At 45.6% G+C, this 23946-nt stretch overlaps 1 protein-coding gene across 1 annotated transcript in view; it reads left to right on the forward strand.

Annotated features, from left to right (window-relative positions):
- Positions 1 to 23946, forward strand: part of March4 (membrane-associated ring finger (C3HC4) 4, E3 ubiquitin protein ligase) — a 112763-nt gene that overhangs the window by 83440 nt on the left and 5377 nt on the right. Inside the window, exons 3-4 of the mRNA XM_005395687.2 lie at positions 3197 to 3352; positions 8718 to 8910. Of these exons, the coding sequence (XP_005395744.1) occupies positions 3197 to 3352; positions 8718 to 8910 (349 nt within the window). The remainder of the gene's footprint in view (positions 1 to 3196; positions 3353 to 8717; positions 8911 to 23946) is intronic.

The raw sequence follows: 23946 nt of genomic DNA on the forward strand, positions 1-23946 counted from the left end.
ACATGAATCCATTGCTACCTATTTCCACTTCTTTTGTTCTTGAATACACCCAGATCTGATTAGTAAAAGATAGTGAAGGGTCTAGGTTAAGGCCTTTTAGAAGTCTTAAAAACTAAAGAGATTATAGCCCTCCTCTCAAATGCACATAAAGATGTACTTTTAAAAAGTACAAAACATATAAATGCCAAAGTTATAATAGCTTTCCCCTCCCTGGATTTTCCCCCCTAATATCCTGGATCAAATTTTTTTCATCCAGTATAAACTTACCTAACAATTTTGATGTCCCTGTTTTCTAATACTTACAGTACCACAAGCAAGTCCCCATTCTGTCTTTTGAGTTATCCAGCCCCAAGGGAAAGTCACTGCAGGGGAGGCTGCCCTGCCCTGCCCTTGTGCTTTTAGCCAGGCACTACGACGAGGCCAAGTCACACTCCCACCTTCTTCAAGTCTGTGTACAGAGGCTTCAGGGCCTCAGTGAGCCCCAGTGGTCCCATCTCCAGAGCCAAGGTAGAGAGCCCAGGTCTTATCATCCTTTGAGGCAGCTCTTCCTGCCTTTTCTCATGGCTGCTGCTAGGGAAGCAAGGATTGCAGCCGTTGCTGTCACTTGGCACTGTTGCCAGGGACCGGAAGTAATGTCTTTTACCTGATCGGCAATTTGACATGGCTGCTTAACAACCCGATTATTCAAAAGCAGCTCATCCTGTTAGAATTAATGAGCCTAAGAAATGCTGCCATGATTAATGAGGGCTTTTGCCCCTCCCTCAGCACCTCACTCCACTCTCTCCCTATTTCCTTCTCAAAGCCATAGCACAGTGACTCAAAACCTAGGGCTGTTAGGCCTTGCTGGGTGAGGTGCATGGCCAGCTATGTGAGCACATCCTTTCCCTTCTTCTCTTCCTCCAAGCACTACAGCTGCCAGAGGCTGGCCGTGTCCTACACAAGCAAAACCTCTTGTTCATCAAAGACATATATGCAAGTATTCAGCTGGTGAAGCTGGAATGAGTGCCTCACTGTACCAAGCACCAAACACTCAGAGTGAGATGCAAAATGGGTAAATATTGTCCTTGTGAGGGAACACAGTGAGGTAGTCATCATGTTGTGATGTAGTGAGACAGATGAGGGAGTGCCGTGAGGGGACGTGGAAAGGGCCTGTCTATACTAGAAGAACACAGGAGAAACCAGAGAAGACTTCCTGGGGCTGAGCCCCTGAGTGTTTCTGCCACCATGTTCATTATTGCCCATATACAGATGAAAGGCTAGGCACTGCAACACGATGAACATGGTTCCCATTCTTACAGAGTGGGCAGTGCAGAAAACATGAACAGACATTATTTTTTATTTACTCATCCAAACATCAAAAGCTGTTGAGAGCCTTTTGGTCTAGGGCTTGGCACCAGGGGAGAGGGATGCAAAGATGTAAACCTAAGCCATACTTCCAAGGAGGATAGACAGGTGTATTCATGGACACCTCCAGTTATGTACTGAGTGCTCTAACGGGGACATGCCAAAGGCACTCAGCATAGGATGCTTATAGATCAAAGCACTGAGCTCAGCCTGGAAAAGTCAGGGAAGACACCCTGAAGGAGATCACTTTAGAACCATTTTGAAGACAGAGAGTAGCAGTTTCACAGATAGACTGGGTGCAAAAAGACATTCTAGATCTCATCCAAGCCAAGATGAGGGCTTTGAGTGACAGGAGTTGAAGTAGAAGGGAAAGATGATGCTAGAAATCTTGGAAAGAAACGGCAGCAGTGAAGAACATGCTTAATATATACAGATGCTTAAATATACAGATGAAGACCTGAAACTTAGGGGCTCCTGGATTTACTCATTCATGGTTGAGAACAAGGTGTTGTTTCATGAATGGTGAAATTCGCCAAAATAGCAGGGACATGGCTCAAGCGGCCATATTCCAAACACGCCAGCACAAAGTTTAGCAATTAGGCTGTGCATGACATCACAAGGGTCCTTTGACTGGAGTGAAGCAGAAGAGCTGGATCCAAAATAAATGAGCTGAGGGAGACACAGAGAGGAAGGAAGACATGATGGCAAGGCCAGAGGGAGCAAAAGGTCAGGGAGCTGGGTGGATCTGAGAGTGGGCCTAGGAAGGTAAACAATGGCCGAGGTAGATAGGCATTTCATGGGCAAATATGGTGGACCCTGAGCCTGGAGGGAGAAAGAGAACAAACAAAGAGAGGGAGAGAGACAAGTAATAGATGAGGCTCACAGAGACACTTTGGGGCCAACTTGTCAGGGGACACAGAGACACAGGCTTCAGTCATGGCTACCTGACTTATGCCCAGGAGCTCTGGAGAATAAGCCCAACTGTATGGTCCACTCGAAAGGAGTTTCACATCCTGACACCATCTGGCTTGCCCAGCTCCTTTCCCTTCTTGCTTCTAGTGCCCACAGGCTGGGCTTTTGCTTTGTGCCCCAAGGCTGGCTGGAAACACCCAGCCCTTTAACAAGAGCATTGGCCCAACTTCCAAGGTTCCCAGGATTCAGATCTATTCCACGTTTTCCCCATTTGAGGACCTGGGATGGAGGCCCCTTGGAGGGAACGTAGGTCTCTGCACTGGTCTGCAGGAGACTGCAAAGGCTAAAACCATAGCTCTATATTCAGGGGAAGTAACCCTCACAACAGATTTAGAAATCGTTAACATTAAGCTAAGTGAGGCTTTACATAAAGATTCCCTCTAGGGGTGGGAATGTGGCTCAGTGGCAGAGTGTTTGCCTAGCATGAACAAGGCCCTAGGTGTGATCGCCAGGAAGAAAAAGTTTCCCACATCTACAGCCAGCTGGAGCAGACCGAAGCTGTTCTTTTGGCCTGGGTCTGAGCCCTCAAATTCAGTCCAGTCTCCACCAGGGAGCTTCCCTCATCTCCTTTGGACAGCAGGGGGCTTCTGCGGGGAACAGCCCACTCCCGTTCACGCAAATCCGAGGACCTGAGCTGGAAGAAACGTTGGCCTGTGTTTTATCACAGCGTCTCCAAACGGATTGCAGTGGCTTGGCTATCACGCTGGGGACACAGTGGCCACACCTCCTCCGTAGAATCTGGTGTCTCCAGACAAAATCTCTCTCTGGTTGTGGTAGTGATCTGGCCTCAGGGCATGGCTCAAACCAGGGCTCCAGCCTCGACCCACCCCGCAAGAGTCTGACCCTCCGGCCTCACCGCTCTCTGCCTCTCTTCCTGCAGGGGGAGCTGCTGAGCCCCTGCCGCTGCGACGGCTCGGTCAAGTGCACGCATCAGCCTTGCCTCATCAAGTGGATCAGCGAGCGTGGCTGCTGGAGCTGCGAGCTGTGCTACTACAAGTACCACGTCATCGCCATAAGCACAAAGAATCCTCTGCAGGTGAACGCGGGGGCTGCCCGCCGAGGGCGCTGGGCCTGGGGCTCCCACGCCGCCTGCGGCTGGAGAATTCAGAGCCGCTTGGAGCCCAGGAGTGGCGGGTGGGCAGGAGGTGTGAAGAATTTGCTTTCTCTTAAGCCCCAGCAAGAACAGGAGGGATGGGCCAAAGTGAGAGAAGTAGATCTAAGAGGGGGAAAGTGTGGAGAACCAGAGGGAAGAGTGAGAGAAAGGATGAAGGAAGGGAAGAAGGAAAGGGAGAGAGGAAGGGAAAAAAGAGGGAGGGAAAGAAAAGGAAAAAGTAAAGGAGGAAAATAAAGGAAAGACCAATGGGCAGGAGAGAGCAGAAATAGTGAAAAAGATGGTGTGCAGAGGGTGAGAAGGACTGAGTTAAAGCCAAGAGCTGGAACAGAGAAATACAGGCAAGAAGGAGCAACAGCACTTTCCAAACTTTTACGTGCACGAAATTCACCCGGGGCTTGTCAAAATGCAGACTAAGGTTCAGTGGGTTTGGGAAGGGGCTGCGAGTCTGTATCTCCCCTTGCCCTTCACCCTACGTAGCTCAGGTTGGCTTGAATTCACTCTGTAGCCCAGGTCGGCCTTGCACTTGCAGCAATCTTCCTGCCTCATCCTCACTAGGATTATTGGGATTAGGGGCATTCGCTATCATACCCACATTACGAGCCTGCATTTCTAACAAACAATGGGTGATATCAGTGTTGCCGGTGCACAAGCTACACTTCTGCAGGGGTCAGAGAGATAAATGGAGAAGAGGCAGGAGAGGGAGGCAGAGAAAAAGGAGGAAGAGGGGCTGTAAGAAAGAGAAGGGGTCTAGGGCCATATCACCCTGAACGGCCCGATCTCGTCTGGAAGCTAAGCAAGGTTAGGCCCGGTTAGTACTTGGATGGGAGAAAGAGAAGGGGACAGAGTAGGAGGAGATTAGGGTGAGGGATTGGGGCAGAGCTGGGGTGGGGGTCTGAAAAACAGATTCCTTCAGAACATAGAGCTCCCTGAGCCCGCACTCTCCCTTCCCACCCTTCTTTGACACATCAGCCTTCCCCAAGGAGCTGCCAGGTCCCCAAGTCACGCAGCTCTCCATGTGAGGTGCATACACACATACAGAGCATTTTGCTTCTGAAAATACCTCTCTGTATGCATGATCGGCCAATTAAGCTGCCACATAATCAATTAGCCAGCGACAGTGAGGGTAGGACTCCAGCTGCCTGGCACCATTCCCTTCCTCTCCTAAGGGGAGGGGGAGAATCAGCCCTGCAAGTCCAGGGCACTGGGGTTGGTGGTGGGGTCTTTGCATGGAGGGCAGCTGGAAACATCCGGAGTTAGTGTCCCCAGTGTTTTATTTTAGACCCTGTGGAGTTTCCCATGGGGCATTGCCAGAAATGGGAATGTCTGTCCATGCACATGTGGGCTGGGCTGGGGACATTTCTGGAAGGGCACTGAAGTCCCAGGCACCTCATCATCCTTATGGTGAGGGGTCCACATCGGAGGGACCTCTCCCTGCTGCTGCTTCCATCTGCAGCCATTTGTTTCAAAATCTTGAAGTGTCTTAAAATAGCAGTGTCAGGAGACAGTGGATTCCACGTCCTCTGAGTGCCGTTGGAGGTCTGAGTGCATTAACTTTCCCCTTCCCCTTCAACTGGCTGAAGCCTCAAGAAAGGTCAGATCCTAAATCCATAAGCTTGTTGCAAGGTTCCCCCCTCCTGGCTCCACCTTGGCTCATATAAAGAAAAAATTTTCGGGAATAACTTTTTCCCAAGGGTAAAAGAAAAGTTTATTCTAATCTTATAAATCAGATAAGCAAATGGCAGTGCTGGCAATATTGATCTATTAATCTATCCTTAACTTATTACTATGCAATCGTGACACTGGGGATCTCTCTGATTCTCTCGGTCCTCAAAAAGCAATGGTGTATATTCAGTAAATGCCTTTCCACTTTTCCAGATAGCACTGGAAGTTTGGCTAGAAGCTGTGTTGTGTATCTGTGGCCCAAAATGCCCCAGTTGTGTGTCCTGGATTCCTCAGACCTAGCAAGTATGAGACAGCTTCCTGCTCAGCACGGTGGGCAGCCTCACCACAGTGCCTGAGCACGAGCAAGCAGAGCGATGGGTAGGGATCTGCTATCAGAGGGAGGAGGTTCTTTCTGGTCTCTTGGGTCTCTCTCCTCCCGATTCATGTACTATACAAAGTTGTGAGACATAGCACAACTATTCACGATGGGCCATCATTGGAAAGACCCTTTGCAAGCAATGTTTCTAGTCCAAAGAACCTCTGAGGAGAGAGTCACAGCACAGCCTTGTGGATCTCAAGGCTTCATGGTTGCTTATCTTCCACTACGTCTGAACTACAATTCTGATATACTCCTTTATTTATTTATCTTTTTATATACCCCTTTATACATGGTTTCCCTTTCCATAGTGCCATTTAACCATGGTCAACTGCAGTCCAAAAACATTAAGTGAAAAATTCCAAAAATAAACAACTCATAAGTTTTAAATTGCATCTGTTCTGAGTAGCATAATAAAATCTCACACTTTCTTGCTCCATCCTGCCTGGGACATGAATCATCCCTCTACCCGGTGTATCCGTGATGTATATGTAACCTGCCTTTTAGTCACTCAGTAACTGTCTCTTATTAGATCAACTGTTTTCACGTTTCACATAGTACTTGTAAATAGGATTCAGTACTACCCACAGTTTTAGGGAGCCACTGGGGGTCTTGGAATCAATTCCCCTTGGACAAGGAGGAACTGTATTGTATTAATTTATATTTAGTCAGTACTTATTAGGTATAAGCCAGTGTTCTAAATATACATATATATTATTTAATTTAATCCTAAAGAAAACCTAATGAAGTGAGTACTATTATTATTATTTCCAATTTACGGATGACTGTAGAAGCACAGAGGGCTCTATGATTTGTCCAAAATTAGATAGCTGTGAAGTGGTAGAGTAAAGGTTGCTGCCTGCAACAGGTACTCTGACTCATGGGTCTGGGCTCGGAACCTCTACCTCATAATGCCCAGGCGCATTTAGGATTACTCCCACCCTGACGAGCTTATCCTTATTTTTGCTGAAACACTGTAAAGAATACCCTTCAAGCACTGGCTTGACAGTTATTTTATTTAACCTTCATAATATTCTAGGAAATAGGAAGAACCAAATATTTCCTTTATTACAGAAGGGAAAAGTGACAGTCTTCATGATTTATTGAATTCTCTTCACTCACACTCAGCATATTGGGTCACATGACCCCCTTGTGGGGTACCCCTTCCTGGTATAAGGAATGAAGCATCCAGTCTTCGTGTTCTTCCCCTTTGTCTCTCCATTCACCAGTGCTGCAGATAGGAGTTCAGGGTGTGTAGCAGTCTCACAGTAGTGAGGTCAGAATCTCACTTGGAAGCAGGTCCCAAAGTTCCAGGTGTCCAATGGCAGCAGAACTGGCCTACAGACACCGTTTTCTCCTCCCGGCCTTCCTGTGAGATCAGAGCTCTCTCATTCTCTGCTTTCCCCCTACAGTGTCTTCCCCACACCTCTGTGGAGCCTCACATGGATGAACAGGAGAGTTCTTGTCCACAGCACTCCGTGCTCTCCTTTCCTCACCACGCTTCACACAGTGGTCAGGGACACTAGCGGCTCTGCAGATGACTTGGGGCTGATAGAAAAGATGAAGAGGGCTTTTCTGTAGCACTAATTTTGGGGTTCTTGAAGTCTGGAGGAGGAGGAGAAGGTGAGCATTCTTGATATTTCAATGGTATCAAGAGCCGTCCTTCCAGGCAGTGGGGCAAGCCTTGGAAACAGCATTAAGTCTGCACGACCGGACCATCTTCTGGAAAATTCCTTTGTTATATGTAACCCTAGACTGGGGGAAGCATTGGAAAATGTAAAGGCCCAATTCCCTGTAACGCGATGCTATCTGTGTAATTAAATGTCAAGGCCAGTGTCCTATATCTGGATTGGCAGGTGAAATGTTTTCCAATGATTATGATTCCTTGGAGGTCACTGGCTGGTCCCAGCTGCTTCTAGGCCACTAAAACAGAGTGGGGTTCCTTAATGGAAAGTTGTCAGGTTGAAATGCTTCCTGGGGGTGTTCCTATCATCCAAATCAGAAGATGTCCTTCCCTCTACCTTCCCAAATCCCTGCTTAAAGCCACTCCTATCTCCGCAGTTACTCTTAGGACAAGACGCTGCATCATCTCCCTTCTCACTTCTCCAGCTGTCCCGCCCCACACACCCTTTTGTTCACTCGCCTCCACCCACTCTGGTCCCTTTCTAGGTCTTCAGACAGACTCAACATGCTTTCTTCTGACAGGGGGCCTTTGCGCATGCTCTTTTCTCTGCCTGGGGTGCTCTTCCCTCTTCTTTTTGCTTAGTAAACTCCTACTCAACTCAAGGATCACCTCCTATTGGAAGCCACATTGCCCTCTCACAGGCTTTTACCATGTGCCTCCCTGTCTAACCCCTGTTAGATTGCAGTAGAAAATTCACAGAGTTGTCTGTAGTCCTGAGGCTACAAGCTTCACAAAGGTGGGGACTTTGTCTGGTTTTGCCTAGTGCTTATATCTATCACTATCACACTGTCCAGGCTCATAGAATACTCAATACCTATTTGTTGAATGACTGCATGAATAAACTCTGTACTAAAAATCCAACTCCTGACCTATTTAGGCCAGTACTGCCCGGACTAGGTATAGTACCACTAAATTCCACAGCTGAAACCCACACTCTAGCCTTAAATCTTTCCATCAATACTGCTGTTAAATACAATGCCTTTTCTGTTTAAAAGAAAAGAAATACCCATGTTAATATACACTCAGTAAATTAGAAATTGTTTTCCTTATCTCTCTCCCACATCCTGCGTCCCTCTCCTTGTCTGTTGAATTGGTAATCTCTGGCATGCATATTAAATGGCATGTGAAGTATTGTTATTGTAGAAACAAAATAAAACAGGCAAAAGGAAGACCTGTGCCCTCTCAGCACCTATTAGTGAGAAAATAGACTGTGTTGTTCTGAAAAGAATATTCTAGGTCCCTGGAACACACTACCCACACAAGCTGTTTGTTTTCTCTTTATGCTTCTGATTTCTCTGTGTTTCATAATCAAGTAAAAGGATCTCTTTCTCAGCCATGCCTAGCTGGAACCTTTCCTTACAATGATCTCTGATCATTCCGTGTGATATAGGCTTCCTCTGATTTAAAAATACAATGTGAAACTACAAAAATGTCCACTATACTACAAGTTGGGGTGCCCTGCTTTAAATGTGATTTCAAGGGGACTTGTTGGGGCAGCAGAAGAGGGAAGGGAAGGGGTTGAGGGCATTTAAGCAACAGCTAACCTGCCACTCTCTCTTCTCCAGTGGCAGGCCATCTCTCTGACAGTCATCGAGAAGGTTCAGATTGCAGCTGCCATCTTGGGTTCCCTCTTCCTCATCGCCAGTATCTCTTGGCTCATCTGGTCAACCTTCAGTCCCTCAGCAAAATGGCAGCGCCAAGACCTCCTCTTCCAGATCTGCTACGGGATGTATGGCTTCATGGACGTGGTGTGCGTAGGTGGGTCGGGAGGCTTGTCTCCATGGGAAGTGGGCAGCTACATGCTGACGAGATAGGTGCATCTCTCAGGATCCCTTTCTCTGGGAGGCCAAAGCAAGCATGGCACCAAGCTTGAGACCTGGAAGCTCAGGACAGGAGACAGCTTAGGTAGGAGAACTGGATGGATAGGTAGAGGATACGGGTCAAAGGGAGAGGCTCTAAATTGTTCCTAGGGAGATCTACTTTGCCCAAATGAAGATGAGGATAAGAAGGCTTACTTCTAAGATGTGAGAAAGGTTAGTCAGGCAGTCCATCAGGATGTGGAAGGCATCTTTTCTCATGTGCTCTGTGGCCGCCAATCCATGACAAGGTATGTCTGTACAGTTAATTCCATTCTATTCCCAGCGGAGTACCCAGAAACAGCTATGATGGTGTCATGATACTTCTCACCTTTTATTCCTGTAAGTATATTCAATGATCCAAATTTCTCTAGCTCAGGGATTTTCAAACTGTGTTCTACACATAGCTCCAGGAGGCACCTTTGGGAGTGGGAAACAGAAGGCTGCACAGACAGGTTCGGAATCCTTACCCCTGCTTCACTCCCAACTTCTGTGCTTTTGTCTAGTTACATATATTTCCATTCCAGGTAAGAGTTTGTGTAAAGGCTATCGTGTTTTAGAAAAATTGGGGATGTTTTGCTTTTGTTCCTGCTTCTTTCCTTACCCTATCCCCCAAAGTTATGTTCCTCCTGCCTTCTACCATGGTTGGCAGAGGGCTGGGTCCTTTTTATTCCAACAGATGATTATGGCTATTGACTCCAAAGGCTTGGTCCAAGCAACTGAGAAGGTAGGGAATTTTCTGGTTTCTGAGTGAAATGAAGGTTAGCAACATTCATTGTTTATGGTGTGTAAATATATAAACATCAGCATAAGCACTGGCTAACCTGGATCCTCAGGGTATCCCATAAGCCACAGTAATTGGAGGATTAGAATTCCATAGCTGTCTTCCCTGAGCAGTAGTGTGTGTGTTGCATAAAATTTGCTACAGTGCTCTGTTTGGCAGGAAAACATCTATTAGCTAGAATTTTGCTGGTATGATATTGATGTGAATTTCCTTGGTGTCCTTTAATATTAGGAATCAGAAAGACCTGAAGATTTGCATACTGATCACAGCAGTCATAGACCAGTAGTGCTAGAACTTGTATATTCATCTAAGCCATCTTTTTGCCTCTCTATGCTACCTAAACCAATATACCAATCTTGAGTTCAAGAGCCTTTTAATTACAGCACCTAAGCAGTGAGAAAATATACAGCTTAGGTGTGGAACACTGTAGAAAAGAGAGGACTGTGAGTAGGGAAAACTTTGACTTTGATTCATTATAACCTACTTTCCTGTCCCACCAAACTTCCTTCCTACCCCAGCTGAGGCCTGGATTGTTGATGCCAAAAGCCAGGTGTGCCTCCATATGGAAGATTACAGCAGCTCTGGCATGGAAGACTTCCTGTGGAGGACCTTCCAGATGCCCTCCATTCTCCTTCAGGCAGGCTAGATCATTCCCTGTGATTTACCTCTATGACTTTCTTGTCACACAGTGCATTAGTCAGCTTTGGCTGCAGTAACAAAGAGTTCCAAAAACCACAGTCCCTTACAACAAACATTTATTTCCCATTTATGAGTTTGCAAGATAGCTGGGATGGACTGGGCTGGGTTTAGGTTTTGACTGTGCATTCATTTTGAACTTGGTCCCATTGTCTCCTGCTGTGACTCAGGCTGAAGCAGCAGGGCTGCTAGGGTGTGCTCTTTTCCTCACAGAGCACAGGTGCACAAGGTGGTTGGATGAAGCTTGCAGTGCTTCTCAAACTTCTCCTCAGAACTGGCACACGTCCCTTCTGCTGTCTATTGGCCAGTGCAATTCACCAGTAAGTCCAACATCCATAGGGAGTGGGGTGGGGACAAAATATGTCTCCTTCCCTGACAAAAGTGTGGGCAAGAGAAAGGAGCATAAATACAGTCTACTACTAATGGCCCCACAGATTTGAGAACTCAGTTGAATATAAAATAGACCATGCAGTCAGCCAGTACATCCTCCTCAGTTTGAGGCTGAATGGGGCCTTGGTCTGCTGAAGGTACTTGGCTCCATTTAGAAGCAATATTTCTCAACTTACACTCCAATCCTTTCATTTGCCCTCTTGCATCAGACAGTGGGAGTCACATGGCATCACTTATGGGATATTTGCAAATGTCACCTGTGACTTCAAGTGCACCTGAGCCTACGTCTGGGTGAAATTTTATATTATGGTTTAGATCTGAGATATCCCTCAAGAGCCTCATGCATTCACAGGTGGGGCTTGGGGAAGTTGGGCCTGGCCAGAAGAGGTGGATCACTGGGATGTGACCTGGAAGGGTGTATTTTCCTTCTCCACTCCTCCCTTCACTCTCTGCTTCCTGGCTGTCATGGGGTGAGCTACTTTCCTCTGCCCAGGCCTTCCCACCATGCCTTCCTGCCTTGGAGCCAGCCAACTATGGATTAAAATGTGAGCCAAAGTAACCCTTTCCTCCCCAGCACCATGAAAAGTGAGTAAGACACCTCATGAACAGGCTAGTTCCCTGTGGCTCTGAGCTAGTTCACATTCCTGCTCTGGGCTGTATGAAATTCTGGCATCTCCTGCTCCTAGTGCGTCTCTCTGAGCAGACCTCCATGCCACCACCTCCTCCTCTGTATCTTTCTTGGCTACTTTCTTCCTGCCTGCCTTCCTCAACCCACTTTGATCTCTCTGTTCTTTCTCTTCTTATACACATGTGGCAGTCAGTCCTTTAGTTTCTGAGAGAAGCGTGGGCTAAATATGGAGAGCTTTCACTTTATTTTTCCTTTCTTCTTTGATTTTAGGCAAACACAATATCCCAGGGTGAAAGGCCATGCCACCATCTGTTCATTCTCTTGGGCAATACAGTGACAACCTGGAGGCAGACATTGGATGGGAGGGTAACAAATAGGGACCCTACTGGGTTTTGGTACTACCTCCAAAAGTGATCAGATAGATTGATATGTAGACTAACCTTAAAATTTTCAGTCTGGTCTATCATTTTATCAGTTACAATTGGAGTTAATTCCATTTTAGAACATGTCCTTGGGGGCAAGGATTATTCTTCCCATTTTTCAGATCATGAAAAGTTGAGAGTGAAGGATTTATCTTAGGCTGTTTTGGGCAGCATATTACAAGTCTCAGTTCAGTGCTTTCCTAGGAGAGGCTATCCAGAGAAAACGCTGGGAGATGAAACAGAAAGGCTCTATGTGGTCTAAGAAGGGAGTGGAAGGTGATGGGCAGTGGTTGGAATCCACAAGTGGATTCTAATGGTGGCTGCAAATGGTGGACTTTGATGATGGTGATCATGATTAGTGATTAATATAGTGGTTTTAAAGGTGAAATGTAAGTATTACTCCTCCTCTGTAGTATTCTGATCACTAGAGCAAAAACATATAGCACTGCACAAGTGAATGGAAAAATATCCAGTGGCTTTCTAGAGAGAAAGAACCAGGTGGATGCTGCAGCCAGGGATATCTTCGTCTTTAGGCTCAACTAGATACCTAGACTCACAAGCACTACTAGCAAGTACACTTGGCATCAGAGTTCCTTAGGGGAGTGTAGGGTGTCAAGTTGGGCTTAACTCTGCTGGGAAGTCTTCACTTCACTCTACACCTTAGTCTAAGTTTTCTCTTTTGGCTCAGGAGCAATGAGATGAGATCCATAAAGTGAATGTAGGGTCCAACTTGACATAATTTCCAGAGTCCCCTGGAAAAGTTGGTTGAAAAAAGGTTGGGTGAAAGAATCCATCTCCAAAGCCTCAGACTCCTTGGATGGATGAAGCAGTTCATCACCTGGATAAAAACATTATCATCAGAAGAGAGGAAAATGAATCTAGCCCTAGTTAGCTCAAAAGGTTGAGTACACAAAGGAGAATAAAACCATCTGCTGATACAACTCTATGGACTTCCTCTTTTTCAGTTACTATGAATTATTTGTTCCCTAAGACTGCTAAGTGACCACAGATAGTAAATAACATGAATAAATACAAAACGGAAAGTTATGATTAATCTTCACACACATACAATGCTTTTTATTGGAGTGTTGTGCCAAGGGACAGTTCATGACAGTGGGAGGGAATTTGTGATGATGAAGGTGGGCTGTCAACTTGGTTGGCTTGGGAGTGGCTCAGAAGATTAATAAAGCACACTTCTGGGTATGTCTGAGTGGATCATGGAGGCATAACCTTGGTGTCTATATCTGGTTCCTCATCCCTTCTTTGGCATTGTTGCCTTGCTCTGCTTCCCAGCTGCCATGAACTTAGAAGGTTTGCTCTACCATGCCTTTCTGCCATGAAGTTCCTTCCTTGGAACTATGCAGCCATAGACTGAATCCTCTGAAATCACAAGCCAAATTAGATATCTTCTCCTTTAAATTGTGAGTGTTTGGTATGTGGTCTCAGCAACAAAAATCTGACTAATGTAGACTCTGAGAAAAACTCCACTGGAACCCAACTCCAGATACCCTCTGCCTTAAAGCCAAGAAACTATGACAGAAACTATGACACAGTCTGCTTGCTGCTTATGAAGCCACATCAGCCCCATTCATGGCTGTTCCCACCCAGCTGGTATACAGGACCATTAGTGCTCAACAGGAAGACTCCAGAGCAATGTCTCCCCCAGAGAATGGTTTTTAGTGCTTATCAAAGGACTTTACCTAAAATGGTTGCCAGGAAGGTCTTGGTTCCTTGTCTGATGCAGCACAGCTCTTAGGTTAAGGTTGGACTGTGGACTTGGCCCAGAGGTTGTGTGTTTAGTGGTGCAAGCTGCCCTTATAGACAAAGCATCTCTTGGTTTAGAGTCCTAAATTCTTAAACCAATGGATGCCACTGTGAAAGCCAAATGTAAGTTATTTAAGATGGAGTACACTACCTAATCCCTTTAAGAAATCATTGAAGGGTACATTACACCTAAAGATAAGCTGGGTAAATATTGTGATCCATATTTAACAGGTGATGAAAGGCTTCAAGCAATTGGTTCCAGGTCACACAGCTAAGCAAATAGAAGAGCTGAGAATCGTATCAGAAAACTCTACCTCCAATTCTGGGGTACTTTTTCCTACTGATTTCACCTCTCATTGCTCTGTAAAATTGCACCCACCAATCATGGGTTCCCCCTAACCTAGATAATGTGACATGACAGACTTTGGGTAAACACAGGTCATGGGGAAGTCAGCCCTGTCACAACCACTTGTAGCAATCAGAGCTTCAGTGAGCCCCATTTATTCCTGCTTTGTGTTCAAGGTTGAGGGGGTTAATTATTGCTGTACCTCCTTTTTTGACTGGTCCTATTTTGATACTGTGTTATTCAACTTTTTCATTGCTGTGACATAATGCCTGACATCCATGACTTAAAAGGGTAAAGGTTTAATTTGGCTCAATGTTTTCAGGGTTTCAGTCCATGGTTAGCTGGCCCCAAGGCAGAGACTTCATGGTAGAAGGGCATGATGGAGCAAAGCTACATAGTTCATGGTTGACAGGAAGCAGAGCAGGGAAGCAGAAATAGAGAGGAAGTGGCTATGAACCATGTATAGTACCCAAGGTCACACTTCCTTAACCCACCCAAACATACCTGGAATTATGTCTCACCCATCCTCTGGGTGGCTCCCAAGCTATTCAAGTTGACACAATCAAGCTTAACCATCAGAGATACCAACTGAAAGAGAGGTTAGAGAAATTGAGATTAAATGTAGGTGGCTTATCTCTCTGTGAGTCCAAGCAGAAAGGTGGAAGGTCATTGAGGTTGGGGAAAGCTAAATCTACTGATTAACATGAATATGGAAAAGCCATTCACTCATTCAGAAATATTTATGGAGGGCTGGGGATTTAGCTCAGCAGCAAAAGCACTTGCCTGGAATGCACAAGGTCGTGAGTTCGGTTCCCGGTACCGGAGAAAAACCAAAAAAAAAAAAAAAAAAAAAGAAATATTTATTGAGAAGGCACTGGGTTTACATAATAAGTCATCTGCTCTAGAGAATCATATGTCTTGTGGGATATGCAGAGAACGGAGTCATTGATCCTGAGGTAATAAGACCTGTGAATGAGGGCTGAACATAGGATGAGTGGACACTAGGATGAGGAACCTGAATCAGAGGGCATTGGGATAGTCATGTCCATTCATTTAGTGGCTGCCTACTAAATTTATTGGCAAGGCCAGGTGTGGTGGCACACGCCTGTAATCCCAGCACTCAGGAGCCTGAGGCAAGAGGATTGTTGTGAGTTCAAGACCACCCTGGGCTACAAAGTGAGCTCAAGGCCAGCCTGAACTGCATAGTGAGACTCTGTCTCAAAAAGACAAAAAAAAAATTTATTGGCTGCCTTGTCTTGTTCCCTAAACTAGGAAACGTTAACAGAGAGATGGATATAATAGTCCCTTACCCTCAAAGAGCTTACAGTGAGTTCATCATAATACAGTAGGGATGTGTACAAGACAGAGAGGAAGGTAGAGAAGAGCAGAGAGCAAGTAACTCTCTCAAGCAATCCAAGGAGGCTGTGGAAGGAAGGAACCTTATGCTTGAAAACCTTATGCTAGTTTCAGAAAACCTTATGCTAGTTTCAGAAAAGAAATCAAAGTCTGTCCAAAAGAAGGACAATTTCCTAAGCAGAGGGACTTGCCTGCATAGAAACATAGACTAAGTGAAGAAAAATACACTTAGGAAACTTTGGGCAAGCTTGTAGGATTCAATGCAAAGAGCCAGGTAGGGGGTTGGCAAAGAGCAATGAGATTGGGAAGGTTGGCAGAGGGCAAATTTCAGAGGGTCATGAATCATGTACTATGAACTCAGACTTTACCCTCCAAAGAATGAGGAAGCATTGATGGAATTTTACACAGGAAACAAGTTTGATCAGATGTAGATTTTAAACCCATAATTCTAGCAACTGTGCAGAGGATGGGTCAGAGTCACGCAGAATATAGGTAGGGGAGACCAGTTGCGAAATGCTTACTAGTCCAAGCAGAAAGCAGAGAGATGCAGTGCAGTGGCAGTAGGCAGGAAGTGCAGGGGTGACCTTGAGGTGCACGTAGGATGTAGACTTGACAGAACTGTCCAGACCCCTTCCAAAAAAGTGAGAGCCCTGGGCTCTGGCTTGAGAGGAGATTGGACACCATAGCTGAGCATGACAATGGAGGTGGCGGTGGGTGGAACAAACGGGAACAAGGAGTACGTCCTCAGCAAAAGAACCAAAACAGAAAAACCATCTTAAGCCTAACACCTTGGCAGAGAGGCAAGTGTCCAAAGCCAAGAGGTCACAGTAGAGAGAAACAAGACACATGGGGGACATTATGTGCTACAGAGAGGGGATAGTAGTGCCAGGAAGAAAGAGAGAAGGCTTTTCACAGTACACAGATGGTCCCTCCCCCTTTTGAGAGCACTGGGCCAGTCCTAGCGAAAGTTGGTGAGTGATTGGAAGGGGGTGCTGAAATCATCTCCAGTGTGTGCCCAGGTTTCTGGGGGTAGTTGAATAAAATTTGAAGCAGGCTTATAGGTCAACATGAAGAAGCTATTGAAGCTGTGGGGTTTGATGAGCTAATTGAGGAAGCAAGTGGCTAAGGACGGAGGACTGGGGAGCAGAAGCAGTAAACATTTAAGGGATGGGCAAGACAAAGAATTGGAAAAATAGGAGGAAATGAATGTCTGCACTCAGAATGGTGAGTTTCCAGAGCAGCAGGAGCGGTAGTGCCAGAATAGCCCAGGGCCAAGATCATGTCTCACTCAGTTTCTTTACCCTTGCGATCTTGAGTAAGTTGCACAACTTCTCGTGGCTTCCCTTTCCTCACCTGTGAGATGGGATAACATCCTTAAGGATTGTTGAGAGGACCAAGTAAAGTGACAGGTGTAAGGCAGTGGGCACCCAAAAGCATAGTGACTAGGGTAGGAGGCAGTGGATCATGCTAGACTTCTTCTGCAGGGGATACTCAGTGCATGTTTGCCAAAATTGTTACGGTCCTAATCCAGTCACAGCCTGGAGGCGGAGGTTGAGGTAATCTGGCCCATGTCCTCACATAATTAAGAGTCTGGTTTTTTGAGAAACACCTTTTCTTGAAGGTTTTGGGTTCCTCCCTGAATTCTCTCACCAAGTAGATCTGATTATATCTAATGGCTTCATTTCACCTCCTCTTCTTCTGTTGTCTCTAATGACACTATCCATAGTGGCCAAGGGGCGGACAGGGCCAAGGGGCTGACAGAAACAAATGGGGTATTCTTTGCTCCAGTGGGTCAAGTTATTAGGATTTAATGAGAGCAAATTAAGTAAAGGCTTTGGCACCGAAAGGCATTTTTTTTCACTCCACATACCTAAGAGATTGACCATCAAAAAGCTGACTCTGCAGAAATATTGGCTTTTCACTTATAAGTATGTAAAGTGCAGAGAAGGAAAGAGAGGACTGTTTCTGAGATTGCTTCTGAAACTGTAAAAGCAGTACAATATGGTATTCAGCAACATTACAGGAATATTTTCCATTAAGGCTTTCTCTGGTGTGGTCTCTTGAGGTTCTTTCTAGTGTTGTAGAGATGCCTGATCCCTACTTGCAGCAATACAGAGACTGAATTCTCACTCAGAAGGCCGGAGGTGGAGGTAACTCAGTAGTAGAGCACATATCTAGCACTTATGAGGCCATGGGTTCAATCTCCAGCACCACACACACAAAAACTTAGTTAAATTTCATTTTATAACAAATAGGAGAGAAGATGTCAAGATTATAAAAACATTTATGCTACAAAGATTCCTTTCTTTCTTCCCTCCTTTTGACTAAAAATGACCTCACCCATCAATCCTGTTAATTTCTTGATTAGGATATTCTGAAATTATGGAAGAGGTAGTCTGGTGGGGTAGATAAGGGTGGGAAAGCAGATTCGCCGCTAATGACCTCTGTGACCTAGGACAAGTTACTTCCTCTCTCTACAACTACTTTCCCTGCCTATAAAATGAGAAGGTTGCACCAATAACTTCAGGGTTCTTCCAGGTCTGACATCATTTAGAAGCTATTATTTTCACTGTGAGATGGCAGGACTCTGAGAGGCTGACAGCCATGGCTGAGGAAAATCCCTAGGTGTGTGGAGCCACCATGCCTAACCCAACTGTACAAGGCCAGGCCAGTAACCAACATGAGAAGCATCAAACACAGAAATGAGCTAGAGGATGCTCAGTCCATGTTCTCTGCCTTGTGGCTTACCAGATTTCTGGATTAACTGTTAACTCACATCCCACCACCCAGGCTCCCAGTGCAGGGCCACCTCTCTCCACAGCTGAGCTGCTAGATGCCCACTGTATGGCTGTGATGGATTCAGAAGCAGATGCACCAAGCTAGTGCTGTCCATTGCAAAGGAGACCCCCATGTGAGGCTGCTCACTCATTCCTGTTGTGCTGACAAAGCTCAAAATATTTTAGGAACACCTCCTGGGAACTGTCCTCGGCATAGAACAAATTTAGGAGTGGCATATCTCTCCATGAATGGTTTGTAGTTAAAAAATAGGCTCAATCTGATAAATAAGGTGGCTCTCAAGCCAATTAGTACATTTGGAATATGACATGAAGCATGTCATTGAGCCCCACATTGCTCTTCTCTTGTGGTGCCTAACCTAGCACTGCAGATATATTTGTTAGGGTAACATCAGCAGATACAGATATACATATAGATGATACAGCTGTAGGTATATTATATGCCCCCAAATCTGTGTGGTTTAACCCAATAGAAAGAAGCTCCTGAGCAATGGGAAATTCTCCTCCACACAGTGACTCAGGGACCCAGGCTCCTTCCGTCTTAAAGCTCTGCAGTCCTCTAGAACTTTGAAGACTTTCACCTCCAGCTAGCAGAAAGCAAGGGAACATGAATAAGGTGGCCTCTCCCCACCTACATGCACACACAGTTCCCCTCAATACCTATTTTGTAAACCTTGGCCTGACTCATGTTCGCCCTCAGTATTAATGTATGTTCGCCTTCAGTGGATTTTTAGGGTACAGTTAGCTATCTCTATCAGAGAGTCTCTTCCACCAAGGAATTGCCAGAAATGTTCTAAGCTATGACAGTCTGATAGGAGAAAATATCCTGGTTCCCAAGGGTAACCTTACAGTCTCAAGGATTACTTTCTTTTTTTTCTTTTTTCTTTCTTTTGTCTTCTTGAGACTGGGTTTTGCTATGCAGCTCAGGCTGGCCTTGAACTCACTTTGTAGCCGAGGCTGTCCTTGAACTCGCAGTGATCCTCCTGCCTCAGGCTTTCAAGTGCTAGGATTACAGATGTGCACCACCATCCCTGGCCAGTCTCATGGATTTTAAAAGACAAAACTCTTTTGGGATGTAGAAGTTTAGCATGTCTGCATACACAAACTACTTTTACAACTTTATAATAATAGCCTGGCCACATCTATGAGAAGCATGAGGATATCACCTTCGAGAACATTCAGCAGGTGGTGGCATTGCCAGTCTGGAATTCCCCAGTGGTACCAAAAATAGCCTTCTATTTACCTATTATTTATGTAAGATGAAATCATGTGATACTTATCTAGTAATAATGATAAAATAACAACTAATATTTATTCAGTTCCAAGTACTATAGAAAATGCTCTTATATACTTAAAGTACTTTATATTATTTACTCTCTACAACTCTGTGATATAATTACTACTACAAAGCCAATTTTCCTGATGACAAATCTGAGGATGAGAGATGAATCACCTAAAGGCTTCCAACTAGAACCCAAGGGCATTGATTCCAAAGCTCACATCCTTCCCCACCTTGTTAAAACCATGTGCCCTGGAGTGTTCAGTGTACACCAGGCACAGCATGCAGGACTTCATCTAATCTCATCTGTAAGGGAGGAGATACCAACCCAATTTACTGATTGGAAAACTGAGGCCCAAAAAGAACAAGTCACTTACCTAAAGCAACAAGGCAAGTAAGTGATAGATATTCCAGGGCTCAGTTCGTGCTTATTGGTGAATGAGTTGATCTCACAGTGTGGGATCCAAGGATCTTTGGATATAGGAGAGAAAGGATCCATTTCTTCCATTGCCCTACGTTTTCATACTACAAAGACAGTATTTTTCAAATTTACTTAAAGCTTTTTCTCCTTAAGAAAATATGTAGAAAAAAATATGTGAAGCATATCTTTTGTGAAGCAGTAGACAGGGGCTAAGGATCATGTCCTAGGAGGTGCTGTTCAAGTGTGGCCCACCCACAGGCAACATCAGCACCCTCTGAGGCTTCTTGGAAATGCAGATTCTCAGGCCTTGCCCCACAGTTGCTGCATCAGGCTCTCCAGAGTAGGCACTAGGCATCTGTTTTACTGTTAGAGCATTGCTGGCAACTTTTTTGCTACTTAAGCCAGGATTGTAGCAGGAGATGGGGAATTCTGACATCACTGAGGGAATGGGATGCTTCTCACCGGGCTTCTTGGTTAGCTGTGGCCTGTTGTTTACATACACGGTGGGACCAGGGTTCTGTTCCATCGCAGATGCTCCTAGAGGCACATAGCAGGTATTCAGGAAAGACTAACTGGGTTGAATTAAGCTATAGCTCACTGCTCTCAACACAGCAAGAGCCAAAGTGCAGCTGGGGAGGATTGGGCTGCTGAGCGCAGAACTCCCTGATGTCATGATGTAGGGGGCGGGGAGCTGTGCACCCAGAAGCCCCCACTCAGGGTGCCCCTTCTTCCTCCATCCTGTTGGCCATTTCAGCTGGAGATTGGATGGAATGGGGAGTGCAATGACAAAAAAAGAGTGCTGGCAATCCTTGGAGCCTACAGTTATGTGAGAAAGAAGAGGCCTGAAAGGTAGAGAGATGTTAGGAAGGTGGCATTGGCAATTCTTCTAGAACTAGATTTTCTTCAGGGTAGGGTGCATTATATTTGGTTACTATGAAAATAAATAGAAAATAGAAAATTCCAGAAAATAGCTAAATGAGAAATTAGTTTCTGATTTCACCATGCATCTGAATTTCCCATTTTCTTCTACTACTTTTCTGTTCCCTTCACCAATTGCTGCTTTTTCTCCTCATCTAAATCCAGCCTCTCTTTCTCTACCACTGCGTTTCCTACCCCTTATTCTTCTTTCCCAGGTTTTCTTTTGTTTTTTTTTTTTTTTTTTTTTTTTGGTCTTTTTGAGACAGAGTCTCACTATGCAGTTCAGGCTGGCCTTGAGCTCACTTTGTAGACCAGGTTGGTCTCAAACTCGCAATGGTCCTCCTGCCTCAGCCTCCCAAGTGCTGGGATTACCAGCCTGCGCCACCATGCCCAGTTTTCCCAGGTTTTCAACCTTGCCTGAGTCACTTACCTCTCTCAGATGAGCCCGCCCATCTTCGTCATTTAAAAAAAAAAATCTAGCATCCAAGAAATCAGTAAGTAATTTGTAGGGCAAGAAGCAACGGAGAGGCTGAGAGGAGTGAATGTGAATGAAGTAGTTTGTGTTTTTCTAACTTTTGCCAAACAAGTGTTATCTAGAAAAACAGGTGTGCATTTCTCCCCTTCAGCCACCTACCAATTGAAATGGTTTAATTACTTCTTGAATGCTAGACAGTTAGGTAATTAAAAGGCAGCATTTATACCAAAGCTTTAAGCCACCCTCTTCAATCAGGGTAAAGTTGTCTGATCAAGAAGCTAATTCAAAATCAAGTGTAGTAACTCTCACTGCAAAGAGTTGGTTTGGAGCTTCAAAAGAGCCTGCTTCTCTCTATGCAGGCCCCCAGGTCTTGCATCTCTACCAAGGCTTCATTAGGCTCCCTGTACTGTGATGGCTGCCAGAGACACAGCCTCACCTGGCCCTGCTCTCCAGCGTCCTCCAGTCTGCAAGACAGCGAGTGGTGTTCAAACAAGCCTTGTGGTCTAATGGGACAAATGAACAACTTCAGTGCCACAGCTGCACAAGTGCAAGAGGTTGACAGAGAACATGGAGGTTGGCACATCTGAGAGAGGGTGAGAGCATGGGACAGAGAGGAAGTCTCCCTGCACAGAAGCTCAGACCAGATCAGGGGCTTGTGGGTCTTCAGATTTATTATTTGTTGGGTTTTTTCTTGTCTATTTTTTTTTCTTCTGAGACAGTCTTGCTATACAGTTCAAGCCAGCCTTGTGCTCACTTTGTAACCCTGGCTGGTCTTGAACCTGCAGTGATCCTCCTGCCTCAGCCTCCCGAGTGCTGGGATTACAGGTGTGCACCACCATGCCTGGCTGGGTCTTCAGATTTATGAACTCTCTAAAACTATGTGGACAATTTGAGTGTGTAGTTTTTTGTTACGTTTTGTTCCCTGGAGAAATAACCCTTATCTTTCACCTGATCTTTAAAGGGGTGTGACCTAAATAAAAAGCTAGAAATTGACAAGACTCTGTCTCCCTGTCAATGGATCCATCAAGGCCTGCTGAGCAAAGTGCTGGCATACTGGAGGAAAAGCGGCTGTGGGTGGCTGCTCCCGTCTCTAGAGGCTGCATGCGCTGGAGCATGGAGAGCTTTGAGCTCTTCCCATCCAGTCCTTCTGCTTTACTCTGTGGAGGTGAGGTGACTCATCACTGTTTCTCCTGTGAGCCAGCTCCTCCCCTGCAGAAGTCCCATCATGCCTCATGTCCCCAGTCATCTCACCGCCACCATAGGAGCCAGCCTCCTAAACACCCTCACTACGGGACAATCCTCCTTTTCCTGTCTGTTCATCCTGTCTTCCCAGCCTTTCCACCTTGCCCTCTTCAACAGGAGCAGCTTCTCTGTGCATCTCTTTCATCTTCCTTTGACAGAAACATAACTGTCTTTGAGGACACTGTTTTGCTCCTAGCTGTCTCTGGTGGTAGCTATTCTTTCTGCCACCCATTGTATTCTGGGGCGCGGAGGTGGGTCCACGTGTGTCTGACTCCCCTCCGCCACTTCCGCTCCGCCTCTCCTCTTCATCCTTCAGAAGCCCCCGTCCTTTGAGATCCATGTTTTCCTTCTTTACCTCCTCTCTCCCCTTGACGCTGTCGGCCTCTGACCACCCACTCAGTCTTCACATTCCGTGATGCAGATGGCCCATATGCTCCCTCCTAACATCCTTGTCTCAGCACCTGTATAGATTGGTGGTACCATTCCCTTGGAGGCAGTCTGGAAATGTATGGGGTTTGTTGGCTCATTTCCCAATGAAATTTTGCCTCGGCATTTATATTGAAATTCATGTTGTTTTGTTACCAATAACTTCCCCTTTGTTTACTTTATATTATTTATTAAGGCATTCTACTAATTCTTTTTTAAAAAAGAAACCCAAGTAGCTTATAATATCTTCTGAATTTCATTTCAGGGTTGGAAAGGGGATATTAAAATATGTGTGCTGTAAAAAGGGGACATTTTGTCTGATAGCATGGGGGATGGCTGATGCAGATAATCTATCAACTCCTTGGCTTCCCTAATCCTCCAAAGATCTTTTCCTCCAGCCCACCTTAGCCCCTAATCAAGTGGGTACCCCCTAAACCAGTAGCTACACCCTAAACCAGTAGCTACACCACTTCCAAAGTCTGGATCTAAACATCCGACCCTCTGTCCATAACCCCCCAATCTTCACAGCTCATTGACTCCGGCCTCACGAGGACCTCCTGGCTCTGCTCCCTCACCCCGTCATCCAAAAGGTGGAGAATGCTGAGAGAGAATGTATTCTGTCCACTTTTATCAATTTTGTGTCCTCAGTTCCTTCCTCCCCACACAAGTTCCATGGTCCAGTGTCATCACTGCTCCCATGCAAACCGACATACCTAACAAGAGTTTAAACTTGTTAGACACAGACTTCCCTTATTCCATACGTGCACCTGGAGCAAGCAGTGGAGGGTATAGAAAAAAATTACACACCGGCAACTGGACTTTTCAGTTGACTACAAATCTCCCAAGGGCACTCAACAAAATCAGGTAATTCTAACGTATTCTGTAAATGCAATCTTAATTTAAAGATAATTCTTTCTCCCTTCTCCACAGACGTTCAACAGGTCCTCCCTCTTCCCTTCCACCTGAGCTAGTGACTTCATGGAAGACAGCAATGCA

Source organism: Chinchilla lanigera, unplaced genomic scaffold (assembly GCF_000276665.1).
Source record: "Chinchilla lanigera isolate Chin_1 unplaced genomic scaffold, ChiLan1.0 scaffold00052, whole genome shotgun sequence".
Lineage (NCBI taxonomy): Eukaryota > Metazoa > Chordata > Mammalia > Rodentia > Chinchillidae > Chinchilla > Chinchilla lanigera.